At 40.6% G+C, this 17297-nt stretch overlaps 1 protein-coding gene across 7 annotated transcripts in view; it reads right to left on the reverse strand.

Annotated features, from left to right (window-relative positions):
• Positions 1-17297, reverse strand: part of SASH1 (SAM and SH3 domain containing 1) — a 1215726-nt gene that overhangs the window by 95315 nt on the left and 1103114 nt on the right. For all 7 annotated transcript variants that reach the window (XM_075862576.1, XM_075862582.1, XM_075862580.1 and 4 more), the window contains exons 3-4: positions 9900-9953; positions 9719-9768 (exon numbers count right to left, since the gene is read on the reverse strand). In XM_075862576.1, coding sequence (XP_075718691.1) covers positions 9719-9768; positions 9900-9953 — 104 coding nt within the window. The remainder of the gene's footprint in view (positions 1-9718; positions 9769-9899; positions 9954-17297) is intronic.

Here is a 17297-nt window from a genome sequence, read left to right on the forward strand (position 1 = left end):
TTATGCAAATGAGGCTTGCAAAAGTACAACTGGGCGTGTTTACAGTAAAAGTCCAAGTGGGCGCGTATTATGTGCGTACATCGGGGCGTGTTTACTACTTTTACTAGCTGGGCGTTGTGTATAGAAGTATCATCCACTTCTCTTCAGAACGCCCAGCTTCTGGCAGTGCAGACACAGCCGTGTTCTCGAGAGATCACGCTGTGTCGTCACTCACAGGTCCTGCATCGTGTCGGCCACATCGGCACCAGAGGCTACAGTTGATTCTGCAGCAGCATCAGCGTTTGCAGGTAAGTCGATGTAGCTACTCACCTGCAAACGCCGATGCTGCTGCAGAATCATCTGTAGCCTCTGGTGCCGATGTGTCCTCGCTCGTCTGACACGATGCAGGACCTGTGAGTGACGACACAGCGTGATCTCTTGAGAACACGCTGTGTCTGCACTGCCAGAAGCTGGGCGTTGTGAAGAGAAGTGGATGATACTTCTATACACAACGCCCAGCTAGTAAAAGAAGTAAAAACGCCCCGATGTACGCACATAATACACGCCCAGTTGTACTTTTACTTTTCAACACGCCCAGTTGTACTTTTGCAAGCCTCATTTGCATAAATACAAAAATGGTCATAACTTGGCCAAAAATGCTCGTTTTTTAAAAATAAAAACGTTACTGTAATCTACATTGCAGCGCCGATCTGCTGCAATAGCAGATAGGGGTTGCAAAATCTGGTGACAGAGCCTCTTTAAGCCTTATTTAAACAAACGGGTGTCAAATCGGCCATGCACCTGCGCCTGACCTGTTTTCACAGATTCCTCAGACTTGAGACTATTGAGGGATTTGTGATAACGGACAAAAATAGGACATGTCATTTTTCACACGGCCTGTTAAAACAATGGCCGTGTGAATATCCCCATAAAAAGCAGCAACCGTCACAAGGACGATTTCAACGTATGCGTGTAGTTTTTTTTTTTTGTAATGTATGTATAAAGTAATTCTAAACACATTTGTAATATACATTAAAAATGTTGTATCATTTCAGTGTAGCGTTACACTTAAATAAAAGCTTCAAAACGAAGTTCACTGATGGATTTGTTTTACAGTGGCCTTCTGCAGCTTCTATGTAAAGTGGATACATAGAAGCTGCAGCGCTGAAACTATACAACATTTTTAATATAAATTACAAATGTGTTTAAAATCAACTTATACATGCATTGCAATTCTGAGAATCCAGCATTTTATGGTGCTAGACTGGTGCTGATGAAAATGTTCCTCTACTCTGTAAAGCAGTTAACAGTTGAAGATTCTATAATATATCATCCCAATCTCAGAAACGTTCTTTGAGAACCTTCTTATTTCACACATCATCCAAATGAGGAGTTGCAAATGATCTAATTCATTCTTAATGGCTATGAGAAACATTGACAGAATTAGCATTCTGCATGGCATTTCTTGATCTACCTTGAAATCAGATTTTTAAAACAGAAGTTGGATGAATGACCATAATCTCTACTTGTTCAAGTTAGTTTAGTTTTGTCAGTCATTATGTATTGAATGATTCAATATCACATTCTAGAATGTTTTAAAAGTTCCTTTAAATGACTGAAATTCTGGCTGCTGTGGTAAAATACTGCAGCAGACAGATGTGGGTGAACTGTGATATATTTATATATAATTGAAATAAAATAATGCATAAACCACCAAAATCATACCTAGAACTGCTTCTTAAAGGAACACTAAACCTACAAATTTATGATAAATGTAAACACTTTCTGCATTTTCCGAAAACCCACAGTCTTATAGAAATCTTACAGAGTACACAGGGGGTTAATTTCCACAGCACAGTGGCTCAGTGGTTAGCACTATTGCCTAGCAGCGCTGGGGTCCTGGGTTCAAATACAACCAAGGACAATGTCTGCATGGCGTTGGTATGGGTTTGCTCTGGGTACTCCAGTTTCCTCCCATACCCCAAAAACATACCAATAGGGAATTTAGATTGTGAGCTCCAATGGGGACAGTAAGGTAGTACATGGGACACATGTAGAGGAATTTAATTGCTGTATAAGACAAAAAAGGGGAATATTAAAGGGGTATTCCCAATTTAAATATTTATGGCATATTGATGGACTATGCCACAAATACCTGATAGATGCAGGCTCAGCAGTTCTGTGACCTCCATAGAAATGGAAAGAGCTGCGCACATGCATGGCCACCTTTCCATTCATTCTCTGCCTGGCAGCGGCAGTCGCCCCACCGGGGGGACAGGTGTCCCTCATTTTGGAGATCGGTGCAGGTCTTGGAGCAGGACATCCCATAAATATTTAAGTGGGGAATATCTCTTTAAGAGAAGAATTAGTGGGATAAAAAAAATTTGTGTATTCTCTATGTTGGGTATCTCTTTAGAAAAAATTGAACGTTTTTTTTTTTTGTGGTGTCGCTTTGATATCTTGGCCTAATAAAAAAACTACAGAGAAAAGCACTTTACCCAATTCTTAGTGTACAGAAAAAAATCAGGCTGCAAATCTCTGACATGTAGCCAGTTCATCACTCACCACATCAATAAACAATTCAGGACTAAAAATATGAATCCGCAATTGACAATAATAAAAAAACACTACAGTAATCCTTCTTCACATTCCACTCTGCATTCCATTAGGATTACAGAGATTACCCAGAAGTACTCAATCCTTAATAATGTCCTTTAAAAAAATATTTGGAGCGTGACGAGTGAAAAATGTTTAAGTATATGCTTATTGGAGTCCTCAGTTAATAGAAATATTTGAGTAAATACTATTTGTAACTTTTTGCGGAACTTCAAGAACAATAATTATGGAGCGGACAGGAAAGATTATAGTTAGCATAGAATATTGCTGTTTAAATAAACTGAAAATCATTATTTCCGAGTGTCTCGTCCCTTTATGCTGCGAACACTTAAAAATCCAGGAACAATCAAACGAGGCAACGGCATGTACAATTTCATGATGTCCTTCCTCCAGGTGATGGCGTGCCTCTAACCTAAACTAGTCGGATCACGTGAAGATTATACCCCCCTAGGACATAAACTTTGCTTGACACAAATTAGATGGATAGATGGATCAAGTGCAGATTATGTCCCCCTGCGTTCGGATATTCCAGTCAGTTGTGCAGATTATGTCCCCCTGCGTTCGGATATTCCAGTCAATTGTGCAGATTATGTCCCCCTGCGTTCGGATATTCCAGTCAGTTGTGCAGATTATGTCTCCCAGCGTTCGGATATTCCAGTCAATTGTGCAGATTATGCCTCCCTGCGTTCGGATATTCCAGTCAGTTGTGCAGATTATGTCTCCCTGCGTTCGGATATTCCAGTCAATTGTGCAGATTATGCCTCCCTGCGTTCGGATATTCCAGTCAATTGTGCAGATTATGCCTCCCTGCGTTCGGATATTCCAGTCAGTTGTGCAGATTATGCCTCCCTGCGTTCGGATATTCCAGTCAGTTGTGCAGATTATGTCTCCCTGCGTTCGGATATTCCAGTCAGTTGTGCAGATTATGTCTCCCAGCGTTCGGATATTCCAGTCAATTGTGCAGATTATGCCTCCCTGCGTTCGGATATTCCAGTCAGTTGTGCAGATTATGTCTCCCTGCGTTCGGATATTCCAGTCAATTGTGCAGATTATGTCTCCCAGCGTTCGGATATTCCAGTCAATTGTGCAGATTATGCCTCCCTGCGTTCGGATATTCCAGTCAGTTGTGCAGATTATGCCTCCCTGCGTTCGGATATTCCAGTCAGTTGTGCAGATTATGTCTCCCTGCGTTCGGATATTCCAGTCAATTGTGCAGATTATGTCTCCCAGCGTTCGGATATTCCAGTCAATTGTGCAGATTATGCCTCCCTGCGTTCGGATATTCCAGTCAGTTGTGCAGATTATGCCTCCCTGCGTTCGGATATTCCAGTCAGTTGTGCAGATTATGTCTCCCTGCGTTCGGATATTCCAGTCAGTTGTGCAGATTATGTCTCCCTGCGTTCGGATATTCCAGTCAATTGTGCAGATTATGCCTCCCTGCGTTCGGATATTCCAGTCAATTGTGCAGATTATGCCTCCCTGCGTTCGGATATTCCAGTCAGTTGTGCAGATTATGCCTCCCTGCGTTCGGATATTCCAGTCAGTTGTGCAGATTATGTCTCCCTGCGTTCGGATATTCCAGTCAGTTGTGCAGATTATGTCTCCCAGCGTTCGGATATTCCAGTCAATTGTGCAGATTATGCCTCCCTGCGTTCGGATATTCCAGTCAGTTGTGCAGATTATGTCTCCCTGCGTTCGGATATTCCAGTCAATTGTGCAGATTATGTCTCCCAGCGTTCGGATATTCCAGTCAATTGTGCAGATTATGCCTCCCTGCGTTCGGATATTCCAGTCAGTTGTGCAGATTATGCCTCCCTGCGTTCGGATATTCCAGTCAGTTGTGCAGATTATGTCTCCCTGCGTTCGGATATTCCAGTCAGTTGTGCAGATTATGTCTCCCTGCGTTCGGATATTCCAGTCAGTTGTGCAGATTATGTCTCCCTGCGTTCGGATATTCCAGTCAGTTGTGCAGATTATGTCTCCCTGCGTTCGGATATTCCAGTCAATTGTGCAGATTATGTCTCCCAGAAGCCATGACTAAGGACGCTGCATGCGTCAGAAACACGTAGGCACCGCTCACACTGCCATAAATCCTACTATTCACTTGAGAATATCTATTTGTAATGCTACCTGTTTTTATATTAATTTTCATTAAAACTTGGAAATAGTTTCCGATTTTAAACAAACCTCAAGGACACAGCGCTGGATCCATCTCTTTGTTTTTCCCTATGTCTCCCTGCGTTCGGATATTCCAGTCAATTGTGCAGATTATGCCTCCCAGCGTTCGGATATTCCAGTCAATTGTGCAGATTATGCCTCCCTGCGTTCGGATATTACAGTCAGTTGTGCAGATTATGCCTCCCTGCGTTCGGATATTCCAGTCAGTTGTGCAGATTATGTCTCCCTGTGTTCGGATATTCCAGTCAGTTGTGCAGATTATGTCTCCCTGCGTTCGGATATTCCAGTCAGTTGTGCAGATTATGTCTCCCTGCGTTCGGATATTCCAGTCAGTTGTGCAGATTATGTCTCCCTGCGTTCGGATATTCCAGTCAGTTGTGCAGATTATGTCTCCCTGCGTTCGGATATTCCAGTCAGTAGTGCAGATTATGTCTCCCTGCGTTCGGATATTCCAGTCAGTAGTGCAGATTATGTCTCCCTGCGTTCGGATATTCCAGTCAGTAGTGCAGCTATAATCGGATGGAGTGACTACTCAAAGAAATGCGGATCCATTTTAATTAAAGGGCAACAAAAAATTGCAAACAATGGGGGAGATTGATCAAAGTGTCTTTTAGTAATGTCCTTTGTTGCCCGTAGCAACCAATCAGAGGTCAGCTTTCATTTTACCTGAGCTCATTAATATGTGAAAGCTGTGGGGGTGCTATGGGCAACAAAGGACATTCTTACTATAAGACCGCTTGATAGATCTCCCCCAATGTCACTGGGGAAGCAGGGGGACATAAACGTCACTAGTTCAATCGGGGAGGGGGACAAAATCTTCACTTGTACAATCAGGTGGACATAAACTTCACTTGATCCAACTAGTCATAGTCCAACGAAACAATTTATGTACAATTTTAGAAATCCGAGTTCTATACGGTCTTGGCTTAAAGGGAATCGGTTATCAGTTTTGATGCCTTAAAACTTCTGACAAGTGGTATCGGGGAGGGGAGGGGCATTGTAAGCATACCTTTTGTCTCGGTCATGCAATTTGGATGATCGAAAAACCGATGTTGGATTTACCCCCAGCACAGTGGTAGGAAGTGCCACTCTCTGCTCTGAGTGACGACTCTAGCGGCTAAACCGGAGATTGCTAAAGACGTCGCTCAGAACATAGGCTGGCAGCGTGCAGTGAAAACACTTGAACATCAGGTGCCCGCCTTAGTGGCACATGTAATCGCGGCCTGGAGGAATTAAACAACATTTTCTTGGTCATGCAACTTGTACGTCAAGACAAAAGTTATTTTTACAATGCCCTCCCCAAAGATTTGAAGCCTCAAAACTACTGACAGATTCCCATTCAAGATAATTATGTGTTTAAGAAGAAAAACAGAATTAAAATCGTATCATACTTTTAGATAATGGAAATGATGAGGTCACCAATGGGGAGAGTTGCAATTTACTGATATGTGTATTCAGTGGATATGTGGTGGTGGCTTTTATACGGCTTGAGAAACATTTTGGCAGAAACATTGCCTGTTTGATGTGCCTGTAACTACGGAGAAGTTTGGTATTTGCAATAAAGTCCCGTCTCCCCTTTTTATCTTTCACCTAAACCAATTTCAGGAATACACTTCACATTTTTGCAGCCATTGTCTTTCAAGGGGTGGTCTGGTTTTACTATTTCAGTTGATCAGAAGGTCTCCCAAAACTAAGCTGATCATAGGGTGTTCAACTGCTAGGACCCCACTGCTCAGCTGCAATCTGCAGGAAAGCACAGCAGCAAGTGTTCGATGCCCCTGCAGCGCCACCGGAGGGGAATTCAAGCATTACACTATGCCGATTGATTTAAACGAGTTGTCCATGTAATATTTGGATGTCATGGGGTCTCCAGAGAGGGGGAGATGCTTATTGTAGGGGTCTACTTCTCTGGCTAATTGGTGGAGCTCCCAAATGATGACTTTGATATTTCTGCTAACTCAGAATACTTTAATGTGGTATTTGTAGTAAGGTTTTCTAAACCAGACAGTCCCTTTAAGGAAAATATTCTACTTTAGAAAAAGCCCATCATGTTTATCTAGTGGTAACGCTTTCAGACACGGCTCTCGAGTTGCTGGACTAACACAGCCAAAAATCTCCCTAAACTCAACTGATAAATAATGGATGTGTTTATGAAAATAAGCAAAAACATCAGCAAATTGGGAGAAGAATTAAGTTCATGGCAGGCTGATCCACTCGATCATCTGTATAAGACCCTATTCATACGACAGGGTCCCTGTGTCCGTTTTTGACGGTCGTTTTGCATCCGATCTGTGTTCGTTGCGTGTTTCCGTTTTTGGCGGCCAATATTGCACTGTCCGTTTTAAAACCAGATAAATTTAATTTGTAATTTTTATTGGTCCCAACCCACTAAGAACACCCACAGAAAGGTCACATCATTACCCAGTCACCATTTTCTCTTGATTTTAGAGTATAGAGAGCTTAGTCTGACCCCTCTGCTTTAGCATTGGTTTCTGGTGTTTTCTCTGCAATGTCCTCACAACCAGTGAACTGTGAATAACCAACACAATTGTAGCAGAATTTCACAGTATTACAGTATGCACTTTAACAGGAAAAGGCTGTAATACTCTGAACCGATGTTACATAGTTACATAGTTAGTACGGCTGAAAAAAGACACATGTCCATCAAGTTCAACCAAGGGAAGGGAAAAGGGAAGGTAAAAATTTCTACACATAGGAGCTAATATTTTTTTGTTCTAGGAAATTATCTAACCCTTTTTTAAAGCCATCTACTGTCCCTGCTGTGACCAGCTCCTGCGGTAGACTATTCCATAGATTCACAGTTCTCACGGTAAAGAAGCCTTGTCGCCTCTGCAGGTTGGACCTTTTTTTCTCCAGACGGAGGGAGTGCCCCCTTGTTTTTTGAGGGGGTTTTACAAGGAACAGGATTTCACCATATTTTTTGTATGTGCCATTAATATATTTATATAAGTTAATCATGTCCCCCCTTAGTCGTCTTTTTTCAAGGCTAAATAGGTTTAATTCTTTCAATCTTTCCTCATAACTTAAATTCTCCAAGCCACTAATTAGCTTCGTTGCTCTTCTTTGTATTTTTTCCAACTCCAGGGCATCCTTTCTATGAACTGGAGCCCAGAACTGAACGGCATATTCTAGATGAGGCCTCACTAATGCTTTGTAAAGTGGCAATATTACATCCCTGTCCCGTGAGTCCATGCCTCTTTTAATACACGACAATATCCTGCTGGCCTTTGAAGCAGCTGATTGACACTGCATGCTGTTATTGAGTTTATGATTTACAAGTACACCCAGATCCTTCTCAACAAGTGAATCCGCCAGTGTAGCTCCCCCTAGGACATATGATGCATGCAGGTTGTTGGTACCCAGATGCATAACTTTACATTTATCTACATTAAAATTCATCTGCCAAGTGGACGCCCAAACACTTAGTTTGTTTAAATCTGCCTGTAATTCATGAACATCTTCCATAGTCTGAACTATATTACATAGCTTGGTGTCATCTGCAAAAATAGAAATAGTGCTATTAATCCCATCCTCTATATCATTAATAAATAAGTTGAATAATAGTGGTCCCAGCACTGAACCCTGGGGTACACCACTTATAACTGGGGACCATTCAGAGTAGGAATCATTGACCACAACTCTCTGGATACGGTCCTTGAGCCAATTCTCAATCCAATTACAAACTATATTTTCTAAACCTATAGTCTTTAATTTACCCATTAGGCATCTATGGGGGACAGTGTCAAATGCCTTTGCAAAGTCCAAAAACATTAAATCCAGAATACTTTAATGGGGTATGTGGCCCCTTCAAATCAGCTGAGCGGCAGGGATGCCGGGAGTCAGACCCGACCGAGCACATATTGATAGCCTATCCTGAGGATAGGTCATCAATTATTTGGGACTGGACAACCCCTTTAACGGTGTTATGGTACTTCACAAGATCTGTAATGGTCGTATCGTGTCAGCAAAACAGCTTTGGAAGATTGCTCTCCAAAATTCATTGAAAGCTACGCCTTGCGCCCAGTGTGTAAGAAATGCACACATATTTGGTCTCGCTGAAGTCAGCAGAAGTTGCCAAATATGTATTCAGTTGTGTTTACCCAGTGGCATGCACCAGATGTAAAAAAAAACAAAAAAACACCTAAAATCATATAGTTACATTTTTATTCAATTTTTCCTTCCATGTTTAAAAAAAAAAAGTCAAATATATATTATTTTTTACACAGTATGGAAACCCAACATTTTCTGAGAAAAACAAGACCAAATGCACGTAGGTTTGAGGAGTAATAGAACAACTATTTGCTTTTAAATTGTCACATGGCTATAACTTGAAATGGGCCTAGTCAGGAAGGGGGGTAAAGCTTATGTTAAGGAAGTGGTTGATGGAGCAGAGCTGCAATACCAGACACAACCCATGGACAACTGTAGTGCTACTTCTGTAGGAAAGAAGCCATGTTTCACGAATCCTGGAGAACCACCTCTTTAAACGGAAGCATCATGTATGCACACTTTTTTGAAAAAAGTGGGCATGCCTAAGAGGAATCGCAAAATGCGTCAAATTTTATTAACTACATGAAAAACGTTTATGTTCGCCAACGATGAGCAGGGTTATGTGCCTAACATACCTAGTGAGTTCTAGAATGCCAAACATTTTGCACAATTTGTGCCATTCTCCCATCTCGAATGACTCTTAGGACACTATTGAGAAATCGTCATTATTGCCTCCCTGCTGGAGCTTTTCTTATTGCTTGATATATACACAGATATGGTTTCTCTCTTCAACTAGTGATGCTACGTGTGAACCACGCCATTGTTTTTATACTTCAAAATCTCAAGTTGGAAATTGTCATTTCATTGACTAAAAAAAATAAATGTCTATTTACTGTTCCAGTTTTGTTTAATAACCAAGATAAAGTTGACTTACTTTCTTTCACTCTCTGGTGTAGATAATGTGCTACTGAACCCAGTGGAATCCTAAAAAATAAATATGGATTTAGCCTCTGTATCTCAGTGGTGGGGTAAAGGAGGGCGGAGAGTTACATAATAATTATAATTAAAATGAAGGCTTAGAAAAGTACAGGAAAAGAATAAATGATTGCACTTACTTCAGTTTGGGGGGATCGAAGCTGTAACGATGTGGAGCTGGCGTCAGATTTCTCCTAAAACAAAACATATGTAACATAGTGACAATCTTTCAAGAAACGTGGCACATTAGAGGGAGCAGATGCATCTCATCTTATCAAGATAAAGACCTACACGTACTGAACAGAAATTCTGAAAAGAAAAACCCTAATATGTGGTCAACTCCGGACATTCTGCTTTAAACTTAGGCTTCGTTCACATCTGCGTCAGGGCTCCGTTCCGGCGGAATGGAGCCCTGACTGACCAAAACTGAAACCATAGGTTTATCTTTCCATCACCATTGATTTCAATGGTGACAGATCCGGTGCCAATGGTTTCAATTTGTCTCCATTGTGCAAGGGTTCCGTCGTTTTGACGGGATGAATACCGTAGTCGACAACGCTATTGATTCCGCCAAAACGACGGAACCCTTGCACAACTGAAACAAACGGAAACCATTAGCACTGGATCCGTCACCATTGAAATCAATGGTGATGGAAACGGAAACCTATGTTTTCAGTTTGTGTCAGTCAGGGCTCAATTCCGACGGAAAGCTCTCGACGTGCCGTCAGAACAGAGCCCTGGTGCAGATGTGAACGAAGCCTTAGCTGTAAATAAATGTTATTGACTTGTAAAAAAAAACAAAAACTACTAGGAATATAATATAAAACTTGACAACCGTTACAAGGAGTAATCTGATAAGACATGTTCAGGCCTTCTCTGAAGTTAATTCCACAATTCAATGAGCAGACTACAGGCCGCTAGTTATGGTAGTCTAAAGTCTGTAAATTGGGCAGGAAAGCTGTCAGAAAGATGAATCCCCACTGCTCTATTGTTAAATAACTACTAGCAGTAATAATTCAGAATTGCTATTTATGCCATTTTCTAACATATTCCAGAACATGGTCATATCCAGTAAAACCTATATGGAAAGTCCCAGCGTGGCGATGTTACATAGGGACCGCTCATATTTGTTTCACATCACATTTCTGAATGTAATATCCCTCCTAATGTTACCAATATTACAGACAGGAAATCTGAGCAAAATGGGCTAGACCCCGATCCACAAACCACGTCTGGATTCATCCAAACCATGCCCACTTCCAATAAACCACTTCCCTTTCGGTAACACAGGGTCTTTTGCAGGAAATGATAAAATGCTTCTTCTAATGTGATCACTGACTCAACAGCATTCAATGAGATGTCCCTCAGACCGCAGAAAACAGTCCTAGCTACTAATATAATGAGAATGCATGTAATAAATGTGCAACAAAGATTTCCCATCCATAAAGTACATTTCCTACAGTTACACATACCCAACCAATGTGTTTTTCTACATTTTCCATGTATAAGGGAAATCATTAGGGGGACTAAAACTAATCCCAAAAAAGGAAACCGATTGATCTGTATTTATATTAATGAATTAGATAATAACATTTTACAGTTGGAACACACACAAATCCAATCTATAATATATAGTAAAACAAGATAATCTGCATTGCTTTATTTCCAGACTGTCCATCTCTCGGGCACGCTGCATTGGGGGTTAGCCTTAAATATTAAGCGTCCACTGAAAAACCTCTGTTTCTGATCAGAAGATGCGAATTATTCTAGGTTTCACATGCACTTCGTATCTGAAATGAGCGTGTTACAATAATTAACAGGGAAAACACACATTCCAAGAAGATATATATAATATATCGTATATCAGAATACACAGAATACATGTAAAATTGGCGAATATATATCATTTCGTGGTCACTACTTCACAAACAAGAAGCTAAACAATCCATTTCTATTTTCAGGCTGTATCAGTATAGAAGAGAAAAGCAAACAAGAGTATACGAAAACAAAGTGTACGCCCTTGGTATTTGAATACATTGTTTATATTCTAGAACAATGGGTCCTCTATAAGATGCGGAGCACTGATCTTGAGCGGCTCAGTGCTACAACAAAGGTTACAAACAATCCAATTATCAGGTGCCAAGCACAGAGGCCGTACAGATAGGGGGTCGCCCCATGAAATACCCACAGCAGCTATAAACTCCGCAGGCTGGTAAGAGAACTACTTACTATGTAAATCCTGCTGTTCTCCATCACTATGACTGAGGAGGCTCTCTGGGTCTGGTTAGCTTGGACTGCATGCAGGTTTGTGGGGTATCTTGGCCTTGTCATGGGTGAGCCGTGAATGTTTTGTATTTGTAGTACAGACACATCCAGATGCATCCTGCCTTACAAAACCCTGACCCTCACTGAACCGCTCAGTGGAATCCATAAAATACAAGTGACTAAATAACTATAAACGGCTATAAATCATACATCAGCCTCTGACATACATGAAGAAAGATAAAGCAGCAAGGCGCAGTGCAAGACCTACATGCTCAATGCCGTAAGCAAAACGACAAACTTAAAGGGGTTTTCCCATCAGAGACATTTATGACGTATCCACAGGATATCAAGAAAAAAAGGATTTTTGAAGCAGCACTAATCCCGAGTATGATGCGGTGCACGCTGTCAAGCCAGGCAAACCCACTCCGGCACGATGTAAATTTCAAAGAAGTAGTAGGACAACAGCACACGTCTTCAAATCATCAAAGTGGTTTTATTGTCAAGACATCCACAAACGACAGGCAACGTTTCGACCCATAGTGAGTGAGGGGTCTTTGTCAAGCCTAACATCATGTCTAAAAACATCGTTATAAATAGGTGAATACAAATGATCACATGGTCCATTCCAACCAGTGAAAATCGTGAACCTGGTCTCCCAGGTGAAGCATACATTAGTCTTAATGACCTTCTTCAAATAGTTATATAATCCTCAAAAAAGTGTAAAAAAGCAACATACAATACATCTTCAATACATCATCAACAACAATATGTCAGTCACTGTTGTTGTAATGGAAAAATGAAGGAGGGAAGTTCACCACACTCCAGGTTCCAGTTACAATCCTAGAACGCTACTGCGCTTGCTCCGCAATCAGTCGTCTCTGCTGCACAAATAGAAACCAGCATTTGATCAAAAAGAATCACAATCGGATATACGTAGATATAATAATATCCTCAATCATGGCAAGAATCCATCGAAATGTAGCTATATTTCTATGCAATTTGAGGCAAACTCAATTCGGTTGTTATAGACGCCATCACTATGTGATAAGTCACGTGTGAATAGGTCTCCGAAGAGTCAGAAAAAGGGGGAAGAGGTCAGGTTATTGCTGCTTCATAATATAGATCACAAAGTGATAATATCATCAAATAATTTATTGTGTTAAATCGCCTACATAAATTAGATCACTGAAGTGACCAAAAAAACTTTTTGGGGAATGCTCGTAATATCTGTCCGACGAATCACATCAGACAATTATATCGCAAAAGAAACACACGATTATAAAATGATGATCAAACATCATCTGTGCCCTCCCTATTAGGCTCCCTCTAACCTCAAAATCAATGCACAAAAACTCCCGATGGATGCAAACATGAGAGGAGCCATTATAATCTTCATTCTGGTCATATATCCGCTGGTGTGTGGTGAATAAGCCTCCATCAAGAATATTCTCAAACTGTAAGAAATATTCAGAATATGTTTAGAAAAACATCATGATAACAGGAAGATGAAAAATAGATGCAATCAAATTTATCCAAGAAATCACCCATCATGTGTACATTGTTAATAAAAAATTTTAAAAACAGCAATGGGATCTCAGAGTCCAGGTATTATCTTATATTCTAGATTCAAGCCTTTGGGGTATAGGGAATCTAATTCAAAGATCCAACGTAATTCCTTCTTTTTCAATAGCTTCTGTCTATCCCCTCCCCTCCTGAGTATCGGGACACAATCTATTACCCTAAATCTCAATTTATTTAACTGATGATTTTTCTCAATAAAATGCCTCGGTAATGGAAGTTCCATCATTTTCTTCCTGATTGTACTTTTATGCTTATTAATTCTCAATTTAATAGGCATAGTCGTCTCTCCTATGTAAATTAATGAACAGGGACATGTGATCATATACACAACGAAATCTGAATTGCACGTAAACCTGTGTCCGATATTGAAGACCTTCCCAGTATATGGGTGCTGAAATTTATTACCTTTCAAAATATTATTGCAATTGCAACAATTCAAACATGGAAAATTTCCATTTTTGGGGGGGCAAAGTAGTGTTTGTGTAGACGCTTCATCCTCCAGCTGCTGGAGCTGGTACTAGGGAGGAATTATTTCCTCTTTGGTGACCAGTTCTATCTACAGCTAAGGGAGACGGCGATGGGGTCCAAAGTGGCCCCAACGTATGCGAACATCTTTATGTCCACCTTTGAGGAGGAGCATGTCTACACCTCCCCATTCATGGGCCACATCCGCTGCTGGACATTTTTGTCATATGGGAGGGTGATAGGTTGTGTCTAGATCAATTTTTGTTAGAACTTAACACTCATATTCCAGCTCTTCAGTTTACCATGGTTTGCTATGACCGAGAGTTACAATTTTTGGATACATTGGTACAATGGAAAGATGGAGTATTCTCCACAGATTTATTTGTGAAACCCACAGACAGAAACAATCTCCTCTTGTATAGTAGTAACCATCCTAGACACATGATTGAGTCTTTACCATGGAGTCAACTACTGAGAGTAGATAGAATTGTGTCAGACACTACACAAAAACAAAATTAGGTTGACTCAGATGTGCAATAAATTTAAGAGGAGAGGTTATCCTAGGAATCTTGTGCAGAAACATAAAGGACAGACTAGACAATGGTTTGGAGTCCAAAATCAAGAGTACACAAGCTGAACGTATACCGTTCATTTCAACCTTTGGCAATTTGAGTGGTCGCATAGGCAATATTCTGCGTAAAAATTGGCCAATAATGTCCAAGGGGCATAATGAGATTGACACGTTGAGAGCCCCACCTATTATGTCATATTGGAGGACTAAGAATATCAGAGATACATTGGTTAAGTCAGACGTGGGAAGTAGGAAGAAAAATACACAAACACTGCTTTGCCCCCCCAAAAATGGAAATTTTCCATGTTTGAATTGTTGCAATTGCAATAATATTTTGAAAGGTAATAAATTTCAGCACCCATATACTGGGAAGGTCTTCAATATCGGACACAGGTTTACGTGCAATTCAGATTTCGTTGTGTATATGATCACATGTCCCTGTTCATTAATTTACATAGGAGAGACGACTATGCCTATTAAATTGAGAATTAATAAGCATAAAAGTACAATCAGGAAGAAAATGATGGAACTTCCATTACCGAGGCATTTTATTGAGAAAAATCATCAGTTAAATCAATTGAGATTTAGGGTAATAGATTGTGTCCCAGTACTCAGGAGGGGAGGGGATAGACAGAAGCTATTGAAAAAGAAAGAATTACGTTGGATCTTTGAATTAGATTCCCTATACCCCAAAGGCTTGAATCTAGAATATAAGATAATACCTGGACTCTGAGATCCCATTGCTGTTTTTAACATTTTTTATTAACAATGTACACATGATGGGTGATTTCTTGGATAAATTTGATTGCATCTATTTTTCATCTTCCTGTTATCATGATGTTTTTCTAAACATATTCTGAATATTTCTTACAGTTTGAGAATATTCTTGATGGAGGCTTATTCACCACACACCAGCGGATATATGACCAGAATGAAGATTATAATGGCTCCTCTCATGTTTGCATCCATCGGGAGTTTTTGTGCATTGATTTTGAGGTTAGAGGGAGCCTAATAGGGAGGGCACAGATGATGTTTGATCATCATTTTATAATCTTGTATTTCTTTTGCGATATAATTGTCTGATGTGATTCGTCGGACAGATATTACGAGCATTCCCCAAAAAGTTTTTTTGGTCACTTCAGTGATCTAATTTATGTAGGCGATTTAACACAATAAATTATTTGATGATATTATCACTTTGTGATCTATATTATGAAGCAGCAATAACCTGACCTCTTCCCCCTTTTTCTGACTCTTCGGAGACCTATTCACACGTGACTTATCACATAGTGATGGCGTCTATAACAACCGAATTGAGTTTGCCTCAAATTGCATAGAAATATAGCTACATTTCGATGGATTCTTCTCATGATTGAGGATATTATTATATCTACGTATATCCGATTGTGATTCTTTTTGATCAAATGCTGGTTTCTATTTGTGCAGCAGAGACGACTGATTGCGGAGCAAGCGCAGTAGCGTTCTAGGATTGTAACTGGAACCTGGAGTGTGGTGAACTTCCCTCCTTCATTTTTCCATTACAACAACGACTGACATATTGTTGTTGATGATGTATTGAAGATGTATTGTATGTTGCTTTTTTACACTTTTTTGAGGATTATATAACTATTTGAAGAAGGTCATTAAGACTAATGTATGCTTCACCTGGGAGACCAGGTTCACGATTTTCACTGGTTGGAATGGACCATGTGATCATTTGTATTCACCTATTTTAAACGATGTTTTTAGACATGATGTTAGGCTTGACAAAGACCCCTCACTCACTATGGGTCGAAACGTTGCCTGTCGTTTGTGGATGTCTTGACAATAAAACCACTTTGATGATTTGAAGACGTGTGCTGTTGTCCTACTACTTCTTTGAAATAGGTATCCACAGGATATGTCATAAATGTCAGATAGACGCCGATCCCATCTCTGGAACCCGCAACTATCTCTAGAACGGGGCCCCCTAAACCCCATTCTAACGCTCTGTTGTGACTGAAGCGTGTAATTCCCGACCATGAAGAAGAGAATAGATGGGACCCGCATCTATCTGACATTTTTTACATACCCTGTGTATATGTCATAAAAGTCTCAGATGGGAAAACCCCTTTAAGCAACAAACCACATGGAAAATGACACAAGATTCTCCACAGCCGCCATGAAAAACACAACTTCTATGCAGCCATTATGTTCACATGTAGAAAAAGAAGTGGCTGAAAATCACAGAGCTGTTTTTAAGGAAAAACAGTCTCTGATTTCAAGGTGTTTTTGAAGCTGAAAATGAAGCTTCTTTGGGTATGTTCACAGTGTTTTTTGCCGGCAGAAAAATCTGCCTCAAAATTCCTGCACTTTCTTTGCCGCGTTTTTTTGCTTAGTTTTTCAACCACGGCCATTAAGCACTGCGGGCAAAAAACGCAGAGAAAACCACTTTCTCTGCCTCCCACTGATGTCAATGGGAGGTCAGAGACGGAAGCGGGAAGAAAGAGCATGATGCTTTTCAATCACTGCGTAAACTCTGCCTGAAAGGGCTGCCCCTTCTCTCTTTCCAGCACTGATAGAGAGAAGGGGCTGCCGATTAGTGCAGAGAAAACGGGTCCATAAATACGGGTGGAATACTGGTGACACCGGACCCGTATTTACGGCCATGGGTCCA

Source organism: Rhinoderma darwinii, chromosome 4 (assembly GCF_050947455.1).
Source record: "Rhinoderma darwinii isolate aRhiDar2 chromosome 4, aRhiDar2.hap1, whole genome shotgun sequence".
Lineage (NCBI taxonomy): Eukaryota > Metazoa > Chordata > Amphibia > Anura > Rhinodermatidae > Rhinoderma > Rhinoderma darwinii.